Here is a 27,368-nt window from a genome sequence, read left to right as displayed (position 1 = left end):
TGGGTATTAGCTTTGGTAGATTGAGCCAACAAAATTGCATGATAAGCTTTGGTCCTGTGATATTGCCTATACGGCTATAGCTATAGAACTATAGGACCACTATATAAATGGAGATAGATGGAAAATAAGACATTGATGGCAATTATACATAACCTTGGCGGGGCAACTTACATATTATAATAATTAAAAAAATTTGAAAATATAATTTATTTATGTAAAAACTATTAGGTATCGTAAATTCTTGTTATCATGAAGATTTTGGTCCCATATAAATTATATCAAGGTTTTTAAATAAACCATTTGTGTGTTTGGTTCTTAGTAGGCATCATCTTTTTATGTAGCTTTACACCCTACAAATCCAAACTTCGATTCAATGATGCATGCCTTTTGATAAAAATAAGAATAAAAAATGTTATATAATATGGTTACTTTTTCTATATCTTCTTTAAATAATGAATTTATGTGCTCTCAAATCTTCACGAATGCATATAAAAATGTAGGAAAATGAACATCAACCCTCTTTTTTGGAAACCACTTTAGATTAGGCTTTAATGATCCATTATTCCTACTAACTTAGGAGACTGAATCTAATTATTTTTATCTATGAAAACGTTGATGGAGCACATGGGATGGTCGTGGTAATCTCATGAATTATTTGTTGAAATCATGCCCATTTTTTGAATCTTTTATTTTTAATAGTGGATCTTTAAAATAATGATAATAATAAAATTAAACAACGTACGTGCAAGTGTGGTTCGATCAACTTTCTCACAAGGGATCAGTAGATAGACTGATGATATAATCAATTAAGGCAAAAAAATAGATGGATAAATTAATGCAAATTTAGTTAATAATATAGTCTTTTGTTATTTGCATTAAGTTGCAAATATTTTGAATAATATATGACCCAATTTATTTTTTTAACCAACTGGGTTTGATCTTTAATTAATTATATATAGTTGAGATGTTTTATTAAGACTCGTATATTCAACAATCTCCAAGTAAAACACTTCAAAAATTTATGAATAGTTATAGTCTCAATATATGATCTCTATTAACCGTCAAATGTTTTTAGTTCTTTAATTTGGACCTTTATTCGGCAACTATCGCTCGACACTCCGTCACCACTCTCTTTGTTTTATGACGACGCAAACAAAAATCCACGAAATTAAATCTTCTGAAATTTCAAGTGTTAGTTGTATCTTCTGTAATATGATAATAATATCATTATTTTTGCTACTCCATTATCTTTTTCATTAGAGTCCAAACTTCATATTTTAAGTTTTGAAAAACTCTCATTAGTTACAAAAAGAATGCTTTGAACACACTAGCTAGCTCTGATACTAATCATGCTACTTGATATTATTTAAAATCAAATATTCATATAGCATGAAATTATTCTTGGTGAGTACACAAGCATATATTTTTTTATTATCGAAAAAATTTTAACCAGAGAATTGGTCATTGCCACTTGTATAATCATAGTTAGAAATCTAACAACTGATTTGTCATTATCATTACGTGCAATGTTAGCCAAATCACACACAGTTGTCAATTTGGTTATATGAATTTATTAAATCAGATTTGCTCCACTCTACGATTATATATTCAATTTTGTTCGTGTGTATGTCTAGTTAACAATCACACCTAACTGAATTTATTACGAAAATTTAATGTCATAACGAGTGATCTCCATCTTCGAAACTTATTTTTTTGTATCTTTGAACTTATTTTTGTTTTGTGAAAGCTTGACATATCAATAGACGAACAAATATGGGTGTGGCGGAGGAAGACAACTTCTTTATGACGCCCACCACCGTGTCGGAACCGGAGGACGGGGTCGGTCACAAGCAGCCCCACCGTGTCGGGTGACTCTTGGACAAGAATACGACTTGATATTATCGGTATTAATTAATATGCTCCTCTTAAAGTAATAATCTTATTTTTACTCGAACTTATGAATAATTCGACTCACTTTGATTAATCATATAATATAGAACCCCTTGCATGTATGTTTCACGAAAAAATTCGTATACATGACGTATATTTCAACTACCATGCATATGACTAGCTAGCTATTATATACAACATTGAAATTATATTTTTATATTTAATAAAAATTTAAACCAAGCTAGCTAGCTATATTGTTTAAGAATTTTTCGTTAAATCATATTATATATTGTATGTCAGATAGGTCATAAAAATGGTTGGTCACAACTTGCTCGTAACTCAAAATAATAAGAAGAAGATAATATTTGATTCTTCTAGCCTAACAGTACAAAAACAAAGTAATATTAGAAATTTGAGTTCACAATTAAAATTAAAGAATCATAAATCTAGGGTTGACCCATTAATTTTTTAAAGGTAATCATATAATTAAATGGTTATTAGCTTCACGTTAAAATTATATTATCTCTTATTTATTTAACAAATCGTAAGGTCACGTTAACATGTGACACCCTGCGGCAAGTAATAATAAATATAAATTGCATGTCATATCCAATGGCTACAATTTCATTAGCCCTTCTCCTCGAATTTTCTATTTTTTTAAAAATAAATAATTGAATAAAATACAGAATTATATAAATCAAGTTCATTGTACTGTTCTAAGTGTCATGTGAAATACTGGTAAAAATTATATTTAATAATGTAGTCAAGTGTCATGTGAAATATTGGCGGTTTATCATGGGAATGAAGTGAGGACCCACGGATTACGATGGAAAAGTGAAAGTGTTAATGTTTTACATAATATATATATATATATATATATATATATATAGACACACACACACACAAATGCAATTACATGAGCTACATGAATTAAAAAAATAAGAAATATCGAACATTCGAAATGTAGACATAAAAAAGAAAAGATATTAACGATTATACTTTACGCACTTTAAGTAAATATATTATAACCACAATGACAATTTAATTATCTTCAAAATCAAGTTTGTTTTGTTTGTGAACCCAACATATTAAAGTAGAAAAATTGTCGTAAAAAGTTAAAATAACAAAAAATTATTAATATTAAAAAAATGCATATACACTGTCGTGTGCGAAGAGGTATATTGTACTAGTCAATAATAAATATACGGTGTGCACAAGATTTGGATGAGATTTGGTGGAATTTGGATTTGCAAAATGGAATTCTAAAATATGATTGATATTTGATGAGATTTCATTTAACTAAATGAAATCCTTAATTATTTTATGGGATTTCATGGATTTGACTTTATAAAAATAAAATAATTATTTCTACTAATAAATTTATAAACTTTAATTATAAATTTAAGTTTTCTTAACATTTTTTTTTTCAAAATATAACTTTCCTAAAATTTTTGCTATTAAATTCCAATATGTATTTTAACTTTTTTCTAAACACCAAAATGGAATTTGAATTTCATGATTTTAAAATCCAAATCCAAATCCAATTCCAATTCCAATTCCAATTCCAATTTCTATTTTTTAGGCATTCAAACATACTGTAAGAGTATATGTTTGAACAAATATTTTAAAAATATTTTAATATATTTATAGATGAAAAAAATTAAAGTCTGTGTTGAATAAAATTTTTAAAAAGTTTTTGAAAATATTTTTAAAAATTGTTCACTAAATATAGTTTTTTAAGAACTATTTGAGGTTTTTTTTTAATTTTTTATAAAGATTAAATGAAAAAATGAAATGTTTAATAGAATAGTTGTTCAAAAATATTTTTACTTATCTTTAACTATAAAACCGTTTTTTAAATAGTTGTCAAAACATTTTTCTAACTTTAAAACATTTTTATAAAATAATTGTTCAAGTAAATATTTATTCTAATATAAATTTTAAAAAAATATTTTTATAAAAATGTTGTATACGTATTTGTCCACAAAAAAAACTTAAATTTTTAGATACACATAATTTAACTATTTTCCATTAATTAATTATTACATTCAACAACTAATAATAAATATAGCGGGTGTTCTTTTTTCCCATTTTGGTAGGCCGGTGCTATTGAAGATATGGTGTCAATATGTGTGGTAAGTGGTAACTGTGAAAAATCACCTTTTTATTATTTATTTGGTGTTTAAATTAAATTTCGATTGATTTTATAATTATGTATTGTTATGTATCGAGAAAAACAATATTATCTCTTACTAGGGAATGTCGAATTCTAAATTAGTGGTAAATGATCTCTCATATTCATGAATTGTTTTTCGTTCGAAAAGCAATTGTTTGAGATCTATAGACAAATCGACTGACTCATACATTGAATAAAAAATAAGAACTTTTGACATAAAAATTATATTTTTCATGGTTCGTATTGAATAAAAGATATTCTCACAAACAACCTATAAGACGGTCCACAAACATTTCTGTGAAAAAATTAATTCATTCTTATATATAAATGGAGGGATACGCAAATTTATATTCAGAAGTCGGCAAAATTATTGGAAAGAAGTGCACTTTTACACTTTATTATGCACCCAAGATTAGCTCCATTCACATTCACTACGATCAAATTAGTATCATTATTTTTTGTTTAGCAAAGTTCTCCGGACTCGACAAGAGGATCCAATGATTTTCATTTTCACAAACGATTTTGGGTTCGAATCTCACTTATATGGATCTCTGTTTACCAATTAGTAATTTGGTAATTTGTTACTTGATGGTATTATTGAATTATATACGACACATGGTTAACGATTTTTTAATTTATTATTATTAATATTTATTTGAAACTGAATTTAATGAAGGAAAAAATAGATTATTATTTTATTGTTACACAAAAAATTGGCATTTTTTTTAGTAATGACATCCGGCGTGCACGGCTGTAGAATTATCCCACTGGCTATTTTAGCAGACAACATAACTCTATTGAACACTTTCCCAATTTTTTCCTCACTAAAAACATACAACTAATCAACTTCTTAATCATAATTTGTAATAAATTATTGAAACTAATTACTATAAATCAGTTTAGATATTCAAAGTTATTTCATAGAGTTAGTAGATATGCATCATCTGTTCAAATAAATATATAATCTATTTTTAAAATAAAGAAATTATACATATATCAATCTGTCATTCAAACAAATATTTTCAAGCACGATAAATTTCGCGTAAAACTTACATAAATCCACCAATAATCTAAAAATGAAATCAATAACAGATTTTGTAACTAGTCGATGATATTAATTTTTTTTTAATTTTAAGAATTCAACGTTCAACCAAAATCTAAATATAATCCTATCAATATATGTAAATAATCAATAAATTTCTGCAATTAACCTTCTTATATAGTTTTAAAATACAACAAAATAACGTTTCACCTAACATTTTTTGGACACGGCCTCGCCTCTTGACCCTTTCTACTTCCTTATTTGGTTACCGTTGAACCCATCTTTTTAGAAACATTAATTCATTATTAATGTCGTTAATAATAATATTATATATACCCCGATAATAAGAAAAACAATTAACCCCTTCAACTTTTTTTGTATTACCTCAAGCTTTTATGATCATATATCTCTCACTTTAGGATCATTTATTTCAACTGCATTTAAAAATAAAAAAAAAGGGCAAAAAGAAGAAAATTTTAAAAAATATTAAAAAAAATATGAAACTGGGCCCCACCTCCACAACCATGTTATAAATTCCTCCATGATCGTTGCCCGTTTCCCATTTTCACTTGCAGTCTTCAGCTTCACTCCATCTCCATTTCTCCAGCTTTTTTCTGTGAATCACTTCTAGCTCAAAATACCCTTTTTCTCTGAATGAATTTTTAGTCTTTTCCGAAGATCAGTATATGAGATTTCGGAATTTTCTTTACATTTTTTTTTTCTGTAGTGATTTCTTGAAAGGTCTAAAGTTGTGATCGAGTACAAGAAATGGTGGACGTGGATCGAAGGATGACTGGTCTGAACCCGGCTCACGTGGCGGGACTCCGCCGCCTCTCTGCACGCGCCGCCGCCTCTGCGCCATCGACGCCCCTCCCTCCACGCAATAGCCTCGTCTCCTTCGCTTCTCTCGCGGATAAAGTCATGACCCATTTGAGAAACTCGGGCATCCGGGTCCAACCTGGGTTGTCCGAGTCGGAGTTCGCATTAGCAGAAGCAGAGTTCGGGTTCGCCTTCCCGCCGGACTTGAGAGCGGTGCTTTCGGCCGGTCTTCCCGTCGGAGCCGGCTTCCCGGACTGGCGATCGGTTGGCTCGGCTCGGCTACACCTCCGCGCCTCAATCGACCTGCCCATTGCTTCAGTCTCCTTCCACATAGCTCGTAATGCTTTATGGTCCAAATCATGGGGTCAGCGGCCATCCGACCCGGAGAAGGCTCTCAAGATGGCCCGGAACGCCCTGAAACGGGCCCCGCTTTTGATACCCGTTTTCAACCATTGCTACATACCCAGCAGCAATCCCTGCCTCGCGGGGAACCCCATATTCTACGTCGACGAGAACAGAATTTTCTGCTGCGGCTGCGATTTGTCCGACTTTTTCGACCGCGAATCTTCCCTTTTCCATCAAAGATCCGACCCGAATGGCCTCGCCAAGCAAAGATCCATTTCTATGAAATCAGCGGGATCATTCGCCAACTACTCTAGAAGAAGCCTGGACGCGATCTCCGGCGGAAGAGCGCCGAGATGGGTCGAGTTCTGGAGCGACGCCGCCGTGGAACGTCGCCGGAGAAACTCGAATTCTTCGTCCTCATCTTCATCTTCTCCGGACAGATACTTCGGCATGCCGAAATCCGAAATCCCAAAATGGATCGACGAGTACGTGACCCGGATGGGATCCGTTCTGAGAGAGGGTGGGTGGACGGAATCCGACATCTCGGAGATGGTACACGTGTCGGCATCTGGGTTCTTCGAGGGGGAGATGGTGATGCTGGACAACCAAGCCGTGCGGGACGCTTTGCTTCTGAAAACGGATCGTTTCTCGGATCTGCTCCGGCAAGCGGGATGGAGCTCCGAGGAGGTATCCGATGCATTGGGTTTCGATTTCCGACGGGAGAAGAAGAAACAGGCTAAGAAGCTGTCTCCCGAGCTGATCGCGAGAATCGGGAAACTGGCTGAGTCGGTGAACCGGTCATCGTTGTCGTAAAACCAAGATTCCTTTCGCTTTTTGTTTTTCATCACCTCCTATCCAAGTCTCGTGTTTCATCATTTTTGCCTTCACACAAAAACTTTGGCTAATAGGAATATATGATTTAGCAAGTGTAATTGTGAAAATATAGAAAATCAAGTTATTCTATTATAAAATGATTGTGAATCTTGTTTAAACAAAATATGGTTCGACATGTAATGGAAAATCATATTAGAAATATTATGAGTGAAAATCATTTTTTTTTTACACAAGGTTCTACCTAGATAGATTTATATCCGTAATACAAGTTGATTCAATATATATCTAATATAAATTTTGGCTTGAAAAGTTATATTTTTATAAGTCGAATCAAATAGAAGATTCATCTTACAAAAATTGATTCGTAAAATTATTTCAAAAAAGTTTTGTGATTTAAGAAATTGAAAGCCTTGTATATAATATGTATCAAATGTTTTAGTCAAGCTAAATTTTCCCTCTTGAGAACACTTAACTAATAATATTTAACTTAGTTAAATTGTTCGCATATTTATAATTATATTTTAAACAGGGAAATTTAGAACGTGAGCTAAAATTTAACTTATGACTGCATCATATTTTATAATCAATCAAAATGAAAATATTTAAGGGAAGGGAAAAGGAAAGCGAAACGACGACGTGAGGGTGGGGCAGTGATTGTTTGAAATGGAGCGGCAATGGTGCGCCTGACGAGTATGGGTGTTGCAATTAACTTTCGAGGCAACACACACCCACGGAACCTAATGTTTCTGACATTTTTTTTAATAAAAAAAAAATTCATACATTAAAATAATATACTTGTTGCCATATTTCATAAATTTAATTTAAATTAATTCCCTTTTTTTTTGTTTTTTTTATTTAAAACAAAAATTCAAATATCTTGCTCACTCAAAAGGAGTGATTTACGGCAGGTGAATTCATTGGTTGAGAGATGAAATATGAATAGAAAGAAGATTGGAAGTGGAGGTTGGTGGTGTCTTCTTTTGAGATGAAATATGAATGGAAAGAAGTGAGAAAGGGAAAGGGGTGTGCTTTGGAATTTGATCAAAATAGATTTGTTTGGATATTCCAACGTTTGGCTTTTGCCAGACATAACACCCAGGTCAGGTCTAGTTCGATCTACTTGTGTGGTCCGAAACTAAAATCATTCATTCGCTAAGTTTTCTTTTTCATCCACAAAGTAACTTGAAGGAAGAAGGCCTGCAAGAAAATTTAAAAAGCTCAAATCTTTTTTCATATACATAATGTTATGTGCCCTAGCAGGCTTACTCTTTCGCTGTCATGTGCAAAATTTAGGTTGCTAACTATGTTTTCGGATGTATTACTTTTATTTATCATAATATATGAGATGAAAAATAGTTCGTCTATATGTAAAATGTGAAGGGACGAAACATTCATGTGTAAAATATTGACCCAAGACACTTTATTATTCTAAAATATTGATGAAATAAATCTATATATACTCGATACAAAAAATGAGCTGATGAAGATTTTTTGCTCGTCTCTCGTGGTATGATTGATACCAATAGTTAGCATTCATTGATGGTTTTATTATCAACATGCATTTGGCAAAAGCTCTTTGTTGGAGTGTAATAATTAGGGATGATATACCGTACTGTACCGAAAATTATATATCATATATTGTATCGAAAATTATGGTATAAAAAAATATTATACATATATCGTAGCAAAATTTTTAGAATACCAAAATTTTTATTACATATAAATAACATATCGATCGTTATCACACAGTTGGTAAAGCCGAATGCAACCATGAAGTTATCTCCCTGGCTAAAAAGTAGTATATATTTTCGTTTTGACATGGAGATCTATTGGAATCTTTTCAAAAGCAATAATTAAATTTAAAACGGGTTAACAAATGCAAGTGATAAATATTCGAAGGTTGACCATAAATGGTTAAATGCTTCAACGGACAATTCACACACCCATGACTCTGCGACTGTCTGAACCGACCGTTAGCCTGTTCTTCTCATGTGTGTATATATATAGATATAGATATTTGGCTAATTAGGGGTGAAAAAAAAACCCTAACACAACGTGTAACAAATTATTGAAATAATTTTTTTTAAAAAAACAAATTATTTAAATAAATAAATATATATATATATATATATTGAAAAGCATTTTTTTTTAAAAAAAATGATATATAGACATCTTTAGAAATTGTGCATATTTGAAAGTAATATCAAGAGTAATTTTGATATTATTTTCTATGTAACTACTAGTATTTTCTGGCACGCCTGTTTATTAAATTTTAACTATACATAAAATATTTTTTCCCATAATGTAAAAAAAAAAAATTTATTTCAATCTTTATTAGTAGAAATGACTACAAGTATGGTTAATAGAAATGAGATATGAAAGAGTAATTTCGAAATACATAGAATTGTAAAAAAAATTGCATCATACAAAATTAGTGAACGATCTAATAAATTAGTCAATGTATACGTGAGTGAGGCATATTGAAGCAATAAAGAATCATGTCTCCTGTGGGCGGCGGAGGTGGTGGCATCAGCCTCACATGTCCGCCGCGGGTGTGGCGGCGAGAAGTGAAATGTCTGCCGATGGTGGAACAATATTAAAACATTGGCCATTTATAAATTCAGATAGCTTTTTGGATATGTGGTTGATACAAAGAAGCAGAAGGAGAAGGGAGACTACTTCTTTTATTTCTATGGATCGAGTTTGGATTGTGACTATACAATACATGGCCTGCACATTTAATTTTGGCTGTCGTGGAATTATTGAAAATGGATTGCTGGTGTACGTTACTATTTTAACAAACTTTTTTGTCCTTTGTACCTCAGTCAATAATTCATTGGTCTTCAAATTTATTTTCATCCCTATAATAATTACTAATTTTTTTTTTTGAAAAGATCTAAAATATATTTCGTTATTTATGTACATGAAATATGAAATAACACAATGTGGGTTGTGTGATTTTTCCAAGTTTGAGATGAAATTTCGAAGTTGGATCCTGATGTAACGAAATTTTTTACCGTATGCGTCGGTGTCGCTACTTTTCCATTGCAATAATTAACAATGGGATAATATTGTTCTAAAACAAAGTTTGAATAAGTATTAAGAAGAACTAATATAAGATTGCTTTAATACACGATTATTTTCCACTTGGGTTCATGTCACGCCAGGAAGTTGAGCCCAAGCTGATAACTGGAAGAAAATTAATTTCTTGGGTTGGGCCTGGTTTGAACCTGCATTCTAGATCCACAATCATTGGATCTGACCTATTTATGGGCCCGATAACCGAATGACTAGGAGTACAATTCAAATGTGTGTATACACACAATTATAATGGCACATTTTATTTCATTTACGTAAGAATTATTTATTAAAAAGTGTTGAATTATATGAGTTTGAAAACAAAAAAATAAGAATAATTAGTTGCAATAAGTTAATAAACACGAGAACCATCGCAAACCGTATATACTAATTAAACTAATAATGTTAATTATCATTAATGATGCCAGTAAATTATTATTTTAACTGAAATTCACAAGATTATTAATATTATAATTTATTATTATTATTATTTGTAAAATTTTATTCATTTAAATAAATCACTATTCTTAATTATTTATTAAAAAAATTGAAAAATGAAACTTCTTTCAATAATTAGTTGAAGTGTTTTTTTTTATATATATAGGGAAACAGAATAAAGAAGGATATTTTAGGATTATTGATATTATATTGCAAAAGACTACATCATATAATACTTAATTAGTAGAAAGCTTAATTATAAAAATACATTTTTGACGGGTTATTTGTTATAATTTCTCAGGATTTTAAAGAAGGATGACGAAAATAAGTAGGCATCATATCGTGTGGAACAAGTGGATTTAGGTAGGCTTGACACAATATATACTACCAAAAAATTCTCGAACCCGAACCCGAACCCGAACCCCAATCAACTCTAAAATAGTCAACATAAACCCGAACTCTAATGAAATCAAAAATAGTCAACATGAACCCGAACAAGTGTTTGTTCTCGAAAACGTGCTGCTTGAAAATGATAAGGGTGTTGTGAAAAAGTAAAAATTTACGGTAAAAAGTAAAAACTCAAAAACTCAAAATTTATCAAATTCTACACTTTATAAAATTTTTCTCTCTTCACAATTGTGTTTTTCTACACAAATGGAGAGACCTATTTATAGATCTCAATTGGAGATTAGTCAAAAATTAATACATCATTAATTACATCATCACACACTAATTTTCAATATTTTACAACTCAATTTTCAACTTTCAACCTTCAACATTCAACAATAAATAATAATATATATTTATATATATTTTCAACACTCCCCCTTGTGATGATGATCATGATAGAATGACTATCTCCATTACGTGTTGTATACTGCCTCGTTAAAAACCTTACTAGAAAAAACCCATTGGGACAAAAACCATAGTAAGGAAAAAAGAGTGCAGCCACGTAAACTCCCCCTGATGTCAACATGAATGATTCTTCACATATTTCGTAGATTGCGCATCCCAATATTATAAATGTGTTTTCTGAATATCGCCGTGGGAAGTGCCTTTATGAAGAGATCGGATGAGTTCTCACTTGATTGAATGTAACAGATATCAATATCTTTATTCTTCTCCAGCTCTTGAGTGTATGCAAAGAATTTAGGAGGAATATGTTTAGTTCTGTCACTTTTGATGTATCGTTCTTTCATTTGGGCAACACATGCGGCATTATCTTCATACAGTGTGATTGGATTCTTGTCCACTGATAATCCGCAAGAAGTTTGGATATGCCGAGTCATTGATTTAAGCCAGACACATTCACGGTTTGCTTCATGTAGTGCAATTATCTCGGCATGATTTGATGAAGTTGTAACAAGTGTTTGTTTCTGTGATCGCCAAGAGATTGCAGTGCCTCCACGAGTAAATACATATCCGGTTTGGGAACGTGCCTTATGTGGATCAGATAAGTATCCAGCATCAGCATAACCAATTATTCTCTGATTTGTATCTTTTGGATACAAAAGTCCCAAATCCGTCGTTCCTCGTAAATAACGGAATATATGTTTAATTCCGTTCCAGTGCCTCTTCGTTGGACATGAACTGAATCTTGCCAATAAATTTACTGCAAAAGATATGTCTGGTCTAGTGCAATTTGCAAGATACATAAGGGCACCAATGGCACTTAGATATGGTACTTCAGGACCAAGAACAACTTCATCATCTTCACATGGACGAAATAGATCCTTTTCTATATTCAATGATCTGACAACCATTGGAGTACTTAAAGGATTTGATTGATCCATATTGAAACGTTTAAGGACCTTCTCTGTATAATTAGACTGGTGAACAAAAATTCCACATTCTTTTTGTTCAATTTGTAAACCAAGACAATACTTGGTTTTTCCAAGGTCTTTCATTTCAAATTCTTCCTTCAAGTATAACATCACTTCTTGAATTTCTTTATTCGTTTCAATGATGTTTAAATCATCAACATATACAGCAATAATCACGCATCCCGATGTTGTTTTCTTGATGAAAACACAAGGGCATATTGGATCATTTACATATCCCTTTTTCATCAAGTGTTCACTTAGCCGATTATACCACATTCGGCCGGATTGCTTTAACCCATACAATGATCTTTGTAATTTCACAGAATAAAATTCTCTGGGTTCTGAACTTTGTGCTTCTAGCATCTTAAATCCTTCAGGGATTTTCATGTATATATCACTATCAAGTGATCCGTATAAATAAGCTGTAACAACATCCATTAGACGCATGTCCAAGTTTTCAGACACTGCTAAACTGATCAAATACCGAAACGTAATTGCATCCATAACAGGAGAATATGTTTCTTCATAATCAATTCCAGGTCTTTGAGAAAAACCTTGTGCAACAAGTCGAGCTTTATATCTCACTATTTCATTTTTCTCATTTCTCTTTCGAATAAAAACCCATTTGTACCCAACAGGTTTAACACCTTTAGGTGTAAGGACTATAGGTCCAAAAACAATACGTTTATTTAGCGAATTTAATTCAACCTGGATGGCATCTTTCCATTTTGACCAATCCTTTCGAGTTTTGCATTCACCAAAAGATTTTGGTTCATTATCTTCATTTACGATGTCACATGCCACATTGTACGAAAATATCTCATCAATATCTTGTAAATTCTTTCGGTTCCATATTTTTCCAGTATTAATATAATTGATAGAGATTTCATGATTCTCGTCAGTTTGTGGTTCTGACAGAATATTTTCATCATCGCGTGTTTCTTCTGGAACACCATTTTCTATTTTCTGATCATCATTTTTCTCTATGTATTTTCTTTTCCGAGGATTTTTATCCTTTGAACCGATTGGCCTTCCACGCTTCAGGCGTTTTATGACATCATGAATGTCTTCATTTTGTTTCTTTGGAATTTCAACTCGAGCAGGGGCATTTACAGCAGGTATATATGATTTTGTTACCCCTTTTGTGTCTGCAAATGCATCTGGCATTTGATTTGCTATTCTTTGCAAATGCACAATTTGTTGTACATCTTTATCACATTGTTTAGTTCTAGGATCCAAATGTAATAATGATGGTACATACCATGTGATTTTTTTTTTTTTTCGATGTGTTTCTTTTCTCCCCCTAACATTGGGAAGTTATTTTCATCAAAATGACAATCAGCAAACCGTGCTGTAAACACATCGTCTGTCTGAGCCTCAAGATATCTAATGATTGATGGACTATCATAGCCGATATAAATACCATTCTTTCTTTGAGGTCCCATTTTTGTTCTTTGAGGTGGTGCAATAGGCACATACACCATACATCCAAAAATTCTCAAATGAGAAATATCTGGTTCTTTGCCAAATACAAGCTGCAATGGGGAGTGTTTATGATATGCACTTGGCCTGATGCGAATCAATGCAGCAGCATGTAAAATTGCATGTCCCCATATAGAAATAGGGAGTTTCATTCTCATAATCATTGGTCTAGCAATCAACTGCAGACGTTTAATCAATGATTCAGCTAATCCATTTTGTGTATGAACATGAGCTACAGGATGTTCAACAGTAATTCCCATCGACATACAATAGTCGTTAAAAGTCTGGGAAGTAAATTCTCCAGCATTATCAAGTCTTATTTTCTTGATCGTATATTCGGGAAATTGATTCCGCAATTTTATTATTTGAGCCATCAATTTTGCAAATGCCACATTCCGAGTGGACAATAAACATACATGTGACCATCTGCTAGAGGCATCGATCAATGCCATAAAGTATCGAAATTGTCCACATGGTGGATGAATTGGCCCACAAATATCACGTTCAAGAAATATGGGTGATTCCTTTTGGATTTTAGCTGGTGATGGTCTTATAATAAGTTTCCCCAGAGAACATGCCTTACACTGAAACTTATTATTCTGAAAGATCTTCTGGTCTTTCAGTGGATGACCACTTGTATTTTCTATAATCCTTCGCATCATTATTGAACCAGGATGTCCCAATCGATCATGCCAATTTGTTAGTATTGAAGAATTTCCAATAACCATATTTGATTCGATTGGACTTATATGTGTATAATGCAATCCAGTAGGGAGCATTGATAATTTCTCAACTACATATTTCTTTCCTGATTTATATGTAGTAAGACACATATATTTCTCATTTCTTTCGGTTATTGTTTCCGTATCATAACCATGAGAATATATATCATTAAAACTCAACAAATTTCTTTGTGATCGTGGTGAATATAAAACACTATTTATCAAAAATTTTGTACCATTAGGTAACAAAAATTGTGCTTTGCCACATCCTTCAATCAAGTCTACAGGACCTGATATTGTATTCACCATTGTTTTTGTTGGTTTTAATTCCAAGAAATATTTTTCATTTCTGAGGATAGTGTGCGTTGTACCACTATCTGGTATGCAAACTTTCAGTGCATTATTTCCATCTTTGATCATAGCATTTTCCATAATGATCTTCAAAAACAATATGCAATAAAATGAATTAAGAAAGATACATGCAAACAATACATGCAAAATATAATATGTTTTATAAAATAAAAATTACATTGTTACATTCTTTTCCAACCAGTACATTTAATCAATATCTTCGAAATCATTCAAAAAGTAGGCAGCATCTAAATTCATTGAACCACTTGCATGGTCAATGTTTTCAGTAAAATTGGTCTCTTTTTCTTTCCCCTTTATTGAATCTTTATAGAGCTTACACAGATGCTCAGGGGCTCGACAAGTTCTTGACCAATGTCCTGGAGTGCCACATCTATAACAAACACTCTCAGTTCTTTTTGGATGATTTTCATTTTCACCCGTATTATCATGCTGCCTCTTTTGTGGGTGGTTCGTGACGTTCCTTTGAGATGAGTTATTGAAATTACTATCTCTTTTATTTTCAAATCCATGGCCTCGACCACGACCGCGATCATTTCTACGCCCACGTCCACGCCCACGCCCACGCCCACGTCCTCGTCCACGACCTCGACCAAAATCTTGTCTATATCTTTGATTTTGGTTTTCATTTTTACTTACGACATTTGCTTCAGGAAATGCCGTTGAATCAGTAGGTCTGGACTGATGATTTCTCATGAGCAATTCATTATTCTTTTCCGCCACGAGTAAACATGCGATGAGTTCTGAGTATCTTGAAAATCCACGCACTCTATATTGCTGTTGTAGAGTTATATTTGATGCGTGGAATGTGGAAAATGTCTTTTCAAGCATTTCCATCTCAGTAATATTATGCCCACAAAATTTCAGCTGTGAGACAATTCGATACATCGCAGAATTATAATCACTCACCTTTTTAAAATCTTGGAATCTTAAAGTATTCCATTCATCTCGTGCGGTCGGAAGTATAACTTCCCGTATATGCTCAAAACGTTCTTTTAACCCTTTCCACAAAATCATTGGGTCTTTTTCGGTCAAATATTCACATTTCAACCCCTCATCAAGATGTCTGCGTAAAAATATCATCGCTTTTGCTTTATCTTGTGAGGATGATATGTTATTTTCTTTGATAGTTTCGTTAAGACCCAATGACTCGAGATGCATTTATACATCGAGGGTCCATGGCATATAATTCTTTCCGGTTATATCAAGTGCAATGAATTCGAGTTTCGCCAAGTTCGACATGGTGGTACTAGAAAATAACAATGCATTTTATTAGTTAATTTCCATAAATATGACAATACAAAATAATGGAAGAACGTAAATTACAAGTGCGTATACAAATAGAGAAAAAATATGTGTTGGAAAATCGCTGGTGAGTAAAAGACTCGTGAGCATGATGATCATAGTCGTTATGAAAAATATCCTTATAAATGTCATCATCTCCATCTTCGAAAAAACCGAGGATAAAATATTTTGAGAGAAAGAATGAATTTGGTGTGATTGAAAATGAGTTTGAGTGAACATATTTATAGGGCAAAAACTAGCCGTTTTGTTACCGTTTGTGACCGTTGGGGGTAAAGAAAAAATTGAGTATGTGTTGAATAAAAATTCGTGATAATCATGTAATGCATATAATGATAATCATAGTTAAATAATTATGTATATCATATCACATTATTATAAGATCGGTGTCGTAGACAGCCTTTTATATAATGTTGTGAAATTATACCAATATAGTTAGTATAAAGTCAGGTATAGTATATCATATCACATTATTATAAGATCGGTGTCGTAGACAACCTTTTATATAATAACATGAGATTATACAAATATGGTTAGTATATAAATACACAATAATATATATCATATCACGTTATTATAAGGTCAGTGTCATAGACAACCTTTTATATAATAACATGAAATTATATATTAATATAGTTAATATATATACATAATAAATATATATCACGTTATTGTTTAAAAACCTTAGAGGCTTTTATACTTGTCGTATCCCTTACCGGGAGTGTGGGATGTCGTCTTAACATCCTCCCAGGATTTATAACAAGTTTTGAAAAAAAACTTATTTTTTTCATAACATGATATTATATATTAATATATACACAATAAAAATATATAAACAGTAAAATAAAAATTCTTACTTGTTGAATATTTTTGACTTCTTCTTGTATTTTGGAGCGTCGGAAAATATAGAGAACCTTCGAGCGATCGTGCTGATAACGTGTTGTGAAAAAGTAAAAATTTACGGTAAAAAGTAAAAACTCAAAAACTCAAAATTTATCAAATTCTACACTTTATAAAATTTTTCTCTCTTCACAATTGTGTTTTTCTACACAAATGGAGAGACCTATTTATAGATCTCAATTGGAGATTAGTCAAAAATTAATACATCATTAATTACATCATCACACACTAATTTTCAATATTTTACAACTCAATTTTCAACTTTCAACCTTCAACATTCAACAATAAATAATAATATATATTTATATATATTTTCAACAAAGGGAAGGATTTTTTGAACAACTTCTCATTTGATGAAAATCCCGATATGTTCTAGGAGGATTGTATATTATGATTCATTAGGGGTTTACTGTGGTGTTTCTTATGAGATCTCAAAGGTTCCATATTTTTTCTACTTAATTTTCCAGGAACTTACGTTGATTCAGCACTTGTTTTTCTTTAGTTATTGACCATGTATGGGCTGAAAAGAACTGGGTGTACGTTACGCTATATATATGTTGATGCATGCCGCAGCAGAAAATTTGTGTTCTTTTTAATTTGTCCCCCTATTTTTATTGTTAATTAACTTTCTTGCCTAATAAATGCGGACAGTTCTCGAGTTTAAAATAATTATATATTATACCTATGATAGATAACATATTGTTAGGTGATAATTAATACATTTATTGAGACAACTATTTACTTGATTTCGACATTTCTCACTTAATTGAATGAAATAAAGTACGATCATTTATAATGACACTCCGATCAATTCGTGGCAAGGTGTCCATTATCCGTTTTTTTCTTTTAATAATGACGAAGAAATTACATGTTGTCGTTATTATACTGAATAAATTCTTAGGCTAATTAGATACGTAATAGTTTACAAACTATATACTAGTCAAGTAAATTGTATTGGACAAATCTTATACCACAAACTCTCGTGTACTTAAATATACCAGATAAACCATTTTAAGGTGTTTTTGTTATAAGTTAAGCACCAATTAAAATGGTAATTTAATTATTTATACATAAAGCATAAAATACGTGAAAAATTATTATACTCCGACCATCTATTATTATACTAGTGCATCCAGCGATGCACATAATCTTTTATATATTTCACAACAATTTGAATCGAAATAAAATTTGTGAAAATGTAAGAAATAGTACGATTTGATTAAAGATACGATGATTTATAAATACCATAAAAGATACTCAACTTTAATTAAAACCAAAATTCATCTTCTCAAATAGATATAATTACAATGTAAACACAATCTAGACATATGAGTAATACTCAAATCATGCATTCAACAGTTCATATTTTTACACATAGGCATAATTAATTATATATTGTTGACGTGACAAATTATGAGACATTAAATCTATCATTGGGTATTACTCATATGTTAGATTGAAATCTACCCACAATCTAATTAAAATTTTCCCATCCCCTTACATTATCCTTAAAAATACGTATTTTATTTACGTTAATTTGTACGTGTAAACATGTGATGCTCATGTATTCAATTCAATGCCTATGAAGGAGGAGTATGTGCTGTTTAGAATTGACCCCTAATTAACCACTGAAAAATTTGGATATTTCACCAACCCCCCATATTAGCTGGACTTGTGCTCAATATTTAGTTCATGGAAATGGTGGACCTAGCCACTTGTATTTAGCATGCAAAAAGGGTTCTTTGTGCGTACATGATGAAGAAAAGGACAAGAGATTTAATCAAATCTTCAAAGATATATATATATATATATATACATGATGAAGAAAAGGACAAGAGATTTAATCAAATCTTCAAAGATATATATATATATATATATATATATATATATAAAAGCAAGAGTTGTGTTCAATTCATCCACCTACCTTTGCTCCATTTTATAATTCACAATAATAACTTTTACACTACGAATTTCCTTTGGACAATGGGTGCGAATAACCAAAAAAATAAAATTGTACAAGTTTCTTATTTAGAGCTCGTTTTGATTTTTTAGAGATTTTTTAAAATAAATGTTTTTAAAAGCTACAATTTTTGGCTTCTGAAAAAGCTCTAATTTTGAAACCAAACAGGCCGTATTTATATAAAATATCTATACATATGTGTAAATAAATAAATAAATAAAGCGTGTATTCCACATTCATAAAACAAAATTTTTTCTTATATCATTCAATAGTTTTAAATTTTTTTTTTTTTTTAGACTTGCAAGTTTTGTGGTGGGCATGAAAATTTTAACGTGGTTGCTGACATGAATGGCAATAACAACCAAACATTTAGTATGACATCCTATACTTTTACACTCTGAGGCCAGGATTCCCATGTGATATGCCATTTTAATAAAACATTTTGCATGCTTAAAATAACATTAACGTTTTGTCCATGCCAACACAAGTGTTTTTCTATCGTCTTTTTTTCTTTAAAAAAAAAAAAGGGGGAAAATACTAAGGACTCAAGACTACGTCCCAAAAATGAAATCTCGGTACTAGATGAACGATAATTTATTGGGTAATATCATATATTTGAATTTGATGGTTTTCTTTATTAAAAAAAACAAAACAAATTATTACTTTATTATTAGTATCAAACGTAAACAATAAAGTAAAAATAATAAAAGGAACTGGCTTGTGATAATTGAAGTGAATAGGACAATTGAGGCATTACTACGATTGATTGCACCTGAGTTGGAAGAACGGCGGCAGTTGACAAATCCAATCAAATTTTTTATACAAGAAATTAATTATTTAATGTACTTAATTAACTGCGGACAACGTGGTGCTTTAAAGTTCAATCATGTTTTGGAGATAAATCGTGAGATTCTACGATTTAATTTATGCATCGACTAGTAATTTGGGTTGTTGGGTTAAAGTATTTAATTATTTGCATTAATCAGAATGAAATGTTTTATATTTTGTTAAGTGGTGACACTCTTATAATCATTAATGAATCTTGCTGGATGAAACATATATAATTTTCGTAAATCTTATCTTAATATAAAAATACGGAATTATTAATTTATTATCAAGAAAACAACTTTCATTAATGGTTTATCAACCAAATCAACTTTACGTTTGTATATTTCGATATAGAATTATGAAATTATTAATCGAGAACTTAACGAAAATTCGTACTCATAATATATAGTGATCTCCTCCGTCAAATCTTGAATGAAGGTAAATTAATCGATCATGTACATAATTTTTTATGCTAATTAATTTCATCTTATTTTCAAGATTAATATGAGAAATTAATCATTCAAAAGTTTAAAAATTTTTAAATTATGATTATTATATTATATTATATAATATAAAATTATGGTCTTTGAAAATTATATATTTTAAGTTAAATATGTTAAAATTGATTTTTTTTGAAACAATCTCATATACCTTTATTCGTAAAATTAATCAAACTCACTCGTATTTACAATAAAAATTTAACAAGTAATACATTATCATAATATCGTCGAAAGTTTTTGTTTTTGTAACATGTTAAATAGCACGTGGAAAACTAGTTACCGCAGTTGTAAAACTTGTGTACGCTATTTCAAGATTCCCGCGAAACATCGTTTCCAAGTACCCAAATTTGACACCCATCTGCGTCACCTGTACATCCAAAATCCTAATATAAATACATTACAAGTTTTCAAATTTTCAAAAAAAATCAGTCTCATCGATCGTTTCGTCTCCTTGTATATCGAAAGCTTCTGATTCAGCACTAGAAATCGGCCATGGATTGGGTTCGCGGTGAAAAATTGGGACATGGGAGTTCTGCTACAGTGAATTTAGCTATGCCCAGAAGACAAACGTCTCTATTCCCGCCATTGATGGCGGTGAAGTCTGGTGGGGTCGTGCGTTCATCTTCACTGATGAACGAGAAGCTGATCTTGGAGGCGCTTAAAGATTGCCCGCAAATTATACGTTGCTTTGGAGACAGTTTTTCGTACGAAAATGGCGAGAAATTGTACAATGTGTTGTTGGAGTACGCTCCCGGTGGTTCTTTGGCTGATAAAATCAAGAATTCCGGCTACCGGAGCCTGCCGGAATCAGAAACCCGGCGGTATACAAAAGCTTTGCTCAAAGGGCTACATTATATCCACAAGTTGGGCTACGTGCACTGTGACATCAAGCTGCAAAACATTCTCTTGGGACCGGAAGGCGGCGTAAAGATCGCCGATTTCGGGTTGGCGAAGCGGGCCGGAGGAAGAAAAGAGAGTTTTTCGGGGTGCGAATTGAGAGGCACGCCGCTGTACATGTCGCCAGAGAGTGTCACCGTCGGAGAACAGGGGACTCCTGCGGATATTTGGGCTCTCGGGTGCGCGGTGGCGGAGATGGCCACCGGGACTCCGGCGTGGCATTGCTCCGACGTGGCGGGGCTGTTGCTCAGAATTGGCGCCGGAGAAGAATTGCCAGAGGTTCCCAAAAGTTTATCAGAGCTAGGAAAAGATTTTCTTGGAAAATGCTTGGTGAGGGATCCGAGCAAGAGATGGACGGCTGAGATGCTCCTGAATCATCCCTTTGTTTTAGATGATCAAGATTTTGATTTTAATGAGGAAGAAGAAGAAAACAAAGCTTTAATATCTCCTACATGTCCATTTGATTTTCCCGAGTGGGAGTCATCGGTATCGAGTTCTTCAACGACTTTCGCCTCGCCAGAATATCCCCTGGAATCTGGTTCTTGGTCTATGACTCCGGCGAGACGGCTGCAGAATCTTGGGAGTGATCAATTTCCTGATTGGTCTGTTACCGACAATTGGATCACCCTGAGGTGAAGGATAGCATCATGGCTCCATTTATTAAGATGTATTCATTTGTTTCTATTATTTTTCTTACAAAGAAATTCGTTCATTTGTTTTTTTAAAAATAATTGTACATGAGAACAGATAACTTGTAGGACTCTTACATTGTTATTGCACACAATTTTGTATTCATAAAAAATTAACGTTGTAATTCATATGTTGAAACTTGCAAGCAATAGTATCATATAGAAATGATCAAATGAAGATTGAACTTGGATAATCCGTAAGGACCGAATCCGGCCGTCTCAGTCTACTGCAAAATAATCGATCCCCCCCGGCCGTCTTAGTCAATTCTTCAAAGCCAAGCTAAATTAAGCTAGAATACTTTTGACCAAATACATTACTCAAACCTAAGATACAATATGAATCAACCAGTATGCTCAAGTCTAGTACACATGACAAGAATCAACCACCGGCACAAGTACAAATTCGACCAAAAGATTACAGCCCTTTCCAAGTAATGGCGGATGGTGCATTAATTACTTTCTAACTTGAACCATCGAAACAGAATTCATCGCCTTCCAATTTACCGGGACGGCTGCTCAGCCTGATTCCATTGCGTGAGCTGATAGATGAGAAGAGCAAGAGTGACTACAAATCATGGTTGAACATAAACCATGAAGATCAACGGCTCTTTGACGTATGCGAGTACTTACTCGGTAAAATGTGGGGAAAACGTTGGGTTGTTGACAAAACGTGAAAGGTTTACACCGCCGCCTAAAAGGTCTTCTCCAGCCAAGCATGAGTGCTCTAGTCCATTCGACTTGACACTGGAAGCTTGCGCATAGAAAGGAAGTAAAGTGTTTCCTTCGGAACCTACTTGGTAGCCTTTAATTTTATGTAGAAGAGAAGGTTAGAAGATCCAATGAATGATGTGCAAACATGAACTGATTATTTAATGAGTGCAAGCTAATTAAGCGTTCGTTCACCTGTCAAAATACTTGGAACGCAATCCTCGATTCTATGGTTCAAATGCAGAACATCCTCCTGACGAATTTCCTTCGCACGTAATAAAGATTAAATTATCAGAGTAATCAATAAACTTGATATGTTGTAGGCTGAAAAGGCAAAAACCAAGCTTACTGGTGAAGATTTGAGCAACTGAATTGGTCCAAAATGTGCCCGGATTGATGATTCTGTTTGAAAAGCTGTTCTTGAATTAATCATGGTTGAGAAACCGGAAACGGGCATCCGTTCAACACCATCATCTTGTACACCGAGCATGGCTTCAGCCGAGGTCTCTTGATCAATGGAAGCTGCTTTCGTCATGTTCATATTTAAGGACCTAGTTCCCTCGTAGCTGTCTGGTCTTGTCTGAGGGATTTGATTCGGATGCAGCATCCCAGGCAGACAGATAGGGTACACACTCAATCCATTTCGCACCGTTAGCATCTAGTGAATCGGATCCGTACATAAAACATGAACTTTAATCAGAGACAAAAATTTTAGAAAAACAAATTGACCATTGTGATCATTCTCCAAAAAAAACCAGCCTTAAGAGACTAGTTGACGCTGCTTGATGCAACTATTTTAATAATTTCATTTCACAAGTATGACTAGAACAAGTGTGGCTCATCCTACTTGGAATTTGAGAATTTCGAGCAAGTTGTATGTACACTCGGACGAAATTAACCAAATAAACGACGTTTAAACAGCTGAACATATCTATACAAAAGATTTACCACCGGTGAAACAACTCTTACATCTAGCGAGCTCCGAAACCTTGAGACATGACAAATGTAATCAACCTCAATCTTAGATACTATTAACATATATGGTTTACCATCGAACCAGGAGCTCCATCCCACATCTTTCACCTCTTACATCTTGCGAGCTCCGAAACCTTGAGACATGGCAAATGTTATCAACCTCAATCTTAAATACTATTAACATATATGGTTTACCATCGAACCAGGAGCTCCATCCCACATCCTTCGTCTTACGTGTTCAGAAAGAGGGGTGATTTCGAGCTAGCTTTATACTTTCACCAGAACTATATGCTACTATTAGATATTTGATCATTAACCAATTCTAAAATTGGTTACAAAATAGCTGAATTACATGCTTCGTGAAGGTTTACACACAGCTTTCAACCCGAACGTAAATAATTCATTCGGAGACAAAAACAAGCCACACTCTACTCACTTGTACTTGGAGCTGAAGCTGCTTGAGGTACTCGATAGCTTCATCAAGCATCGAAGCCTTATCCGTCTGGAGAAAATCAATAAATCACCCAATCACCATTATAATAATTAGCTAAAAAGTGAAGCACATGAAGTGTAACACCAAGTTCAGGTTTTCCTAACCTTGTTCGAATTCGGTATCAGATTTTGCAATGCCTTCATTTTCTCATTAATCCTGCTTCTCCTCCTCTGTCAAACAAACATAAAAACACCAAAACTTATCAAAGGAACTGAAACATGTACATAATTCAAAGTCTGGAAAGGCAAATAGAGAGTACAACTTTTTCTGAAAGATTATGAACTTCAGCAGCTCTGCTTCTCTTGGATGAAATCCTCTGGTGTATTGCATTTGGCACTGTTTCTTCCACCGATGCTTCAATGGCTTCCTGCACATAATCAAATAATATCAACAAATTACATTTATAAGGCACTCCAACATGAAAAATAAAGAATGATTTCAACTGTACTGTGAAATAATTAATCATAGGAAATATCGAGTAGATGTAATAACACAACAGCTGCCAGAAAAAGATAAATATATATTACCTCGCTTTCGCAGTCATAATCATCTGGATCGTTATCCAGCGTCCCAACAGAAGAAGACGCAACATTCACCACCGTGCTTACCGGAAAACAACCCCCGGTCGGCAATTTCAGCCCGGAACACATATCTGAAGCAGAAATCCGACCCGAACCCGAAACAATATCAAACCCGGATTCACGATTCTCCACCAAAGCATTGCCAGAAGAACGGAGCAGAAATTGTTGGAGAAACAGGGAAATGTCATCAGGCTCCGCTGGAGAAGGAGATGAACAACACTTGCTTGTAGTATCGTAAAGATTGGCCATCGATAATTTACACGTAAAAAAAAATGATTGCTCTTATTGTTTTTTTTTTGGCAGAAAAGAAGGGATCAAAGAACACAGAGTCCAACCAAAAGGGGTGCTTATTTCTTTCTGGGTTTCTTCATCTTTTTCGAGTCAGCGAAAAGTTGTGAGAAAGAAAACCCATTTGGACAGTGTTTTGGTGAAGCTGGAGGTGTCTGATAAAGGTTGCTTGGAGTGCGGGAGCGTGTGATTATGAGAGAAAAAAGGAACTGCAAAAAGCTAAATATGCAGTGTACTTGTTTTGCAGGAGGGCTGGTGGGAAGAGAGATGGAATTCTACGGCGGGGGATTTTAAAACACTCTTTTATATATATAAATAATATCGATTCATTCAGGCTCACTGTTTGTATATTTTAATAAAATTCTTTTGCTCGAAAGAAAGTCGAAACTTACGTAAATTCAATAATTTTCACATCGCTGATAAGTACCTTGTTAGATATTGTTCTATCCAATATTTTTCGGTTGTACGAGATTTATCTAACGTAATTTATATATTATTGTTCTATTTTAATATAAGATTATACAACATGCATCGAAAGATAATTAAAAATATCGAGTAAATTACATGTCAATACACCGCCAATTTATAATTGAAAATAATAAATGGGAATTGCTTTAAAATAATTTTATTCGAAAGGAAACAAACACTAGTTTAAATCAATAATACAGTTTTCTTTTTTAAGAAATGTTCAAGTTGGTGGAGTAGATGAACTCTTGGTCAGAGGTTAGGAGTTCGATTTCCCCAACCAATACTTTTTTGGGCTAGTTTGTCACAGTCACACAGAGCTTTTCTAGTATGGTTTACCTGGTTAACGTAGTTTACAAACTATTGTATTAATTCAAAAATTTACTTAATGCACACCGAAAATAACGATTTCCCGAAAAAAAATCCAGTTTTCTTAGCAAGAATTAAATAATAAGAAAAATAGAGAAAAATGATGAGATTTTGACATGAATATAGCTTAGCAGCATATATATGGTATGTTGCCTGCCTCCTTTGTCAAACCCCACGTATGCTCTGCAAAGTCGGAGGGGAAATGTGTTTGACTGGTCTTTTGATTCTGTAAATACTGCAACTGACAATCTTCCACTCAAAATTTCGAAACTATAAGTTCCAAATTATTTTGCAGGACTCACATATTTATTTATTTTTATTTTATTATAATTATAATGAATGTAATTTAATTTATCCAAAACATTGGGGTATCATGCTCAATTTTATTGGTTTCGTGAGATGAGTTATAGTTATCAATCTTGTACAGGCTTAATGGTTATCGTCGATTTAATTAAATCTTTCTCTAAAATCAATTAAGAGCAGGTTTTTTTTGAAATAATTTCACAAATCTTTATCCATGAAAGATGCCAACTTTATTCATATTTACAATAAGAAGTAATACGTTTATCATAAAAAGTAATATTTTTTCATGGTTGATTTAAATAAGAAATTTATATCATAAAATTAACTTATAAGACTGTTTCACAAGAATTCATGAAAATCAGAAATAGATTCTACTTGTTTGAATAGTCTCACATTTCATGATGTTTTCATTCAAGATACTCATCTTGCTTGTTTTTATTCATCTAATATGAAAACATAGTTTCCTAAAAATAAAACATTGTGAAAGCATAGTTTATTTGTATTATTCTTTAATATTAATATTTGAAGTGACAATTATTTTTTTTAAAAAAATATATTCTCATGCAACGACTTTTGATTTATGAATCTGCTTACATTAATAACATGGACAAGAAAAGTTCAGTTGCAACACACATGCATGGTACGTATACATAATGTATGAGCATGAAATTACAATAAAATTTTAGCTTATGTGGACGATTAGGATATAATATAACAAAAACGTAGTTTAGGATTTTCCAACATGTGAAAATAAGGGTGCAAAGGATATTCTCTAGCATGTAGCTCAAAATAAATATTCATTTTATTTTATATTATTTATATTTATATATAAATGAAAAAAACACACATTAAAAAATTCGGAGGAAAACACGCATCAGACAATAATTAATCAAGCATGACAATATTTTAACAAGTAAAAAAACTTTTATGAGACAATTTCACATGTTAATTTTGTGAATATATCATATTTGACTCGACTTATGAAAAAAGTAAAAATGTCAGATTTATTCGTCTTATTGATATAATTCATAAGACCGTCTCTTAAAAAACGTACTCTTAAACACGTTATAATTATAATTATGAATAAGTATC

At 32.6% G+C, this 27,368-nt stretch overlaps 3 protein-coding genes across 3 annotated transcripts; 2 read left to right on the top strand and 1 right to left on the bottom strand.

Moving 5' to 3' along the window:
- Positions 1-5,452: 5,452 nt before the first annotated feature.
- On the top strand, positions 5,453-7,299 carry LOC140883906 (uncharacterized). Its single transcript, XM_073290527.1, has one exon. It carries the CDS (start codon positions 5,877-5,879, stop codon positions 7,083-7,085), a length of 1,209 nt encoding a protein of 402 aa, XP_073146628.1. The 5' UTR covers positions 5,453-5,876; the 3' UTR covers positions 7,086-7,299.
- Positions 7,300-20,948: 13,649 nt separating this feature from the next.
- LOC140884722 (mitogen-activated protein kinase kinase kinase 20-like) lies at positions 20,949-22,219 on the top strand. The gene has a single exon (XM_073291567.1). It carries the CDS (start codon positions 21,001-21,003, stop codon positions 22,039-22,041), a length of 1,041 nt encoding a protein of 346 aa, XP_073147668.1. The 5' UTR covers positions 20,949-21,000; the 3' UTR covers positions 22,042-22,219.
- A 74-nt stretch (positions 22,220-22,293) lies between these two features.
- Positions 22,294-25,402, bottom strand: LOC140884353 (uncharacterized). Its single transcript, XM_073291087.1, has 8 exons — positions 24,798-25,402; positions 24,533-24,637; positions 24,375-24,440; positions 24,214-24,279; positions 23,152-23,460; positions 22,998-23,067; positions 22,725-22,896; positions 22,294-22,633 (listed from the first exon to the last, which is right to left on the bottom strand). Exons 1-8 carry the CDS (start codon positions 25,098-25,100, stop codon positions 22,555-22,557), a joined length of 1,170 nt encoding a protein of 389 aa, XP_073147188.1. The 5' UTR covers positions 25,101-25,402; the 3' UTR covers positions 22,294-22,554.
- Between the last annotated feature and the right edge of the window lie 1,966 nt (positions 25,403-27,368).

This window comes from Henckelia pumila, chromosome 2 (genome assembly GCF_033568475.1).
Source record: "Henckelia pumila isolate YLH828 chromosome 2, ASM3356847v2, whole genome shotgun sequence".
NCBI lineage: Eukaryota > Viridiplantae > Streptophyta > Magnoliopsida > Lamiales > Gesneriaceae > Henckelia > Henckelia pumila.
The sequence above is the reverse complement of the archived record's forward strand: the minus strand, read 5'-3'. Positions and strand labels throughout refer to the sequence as shown.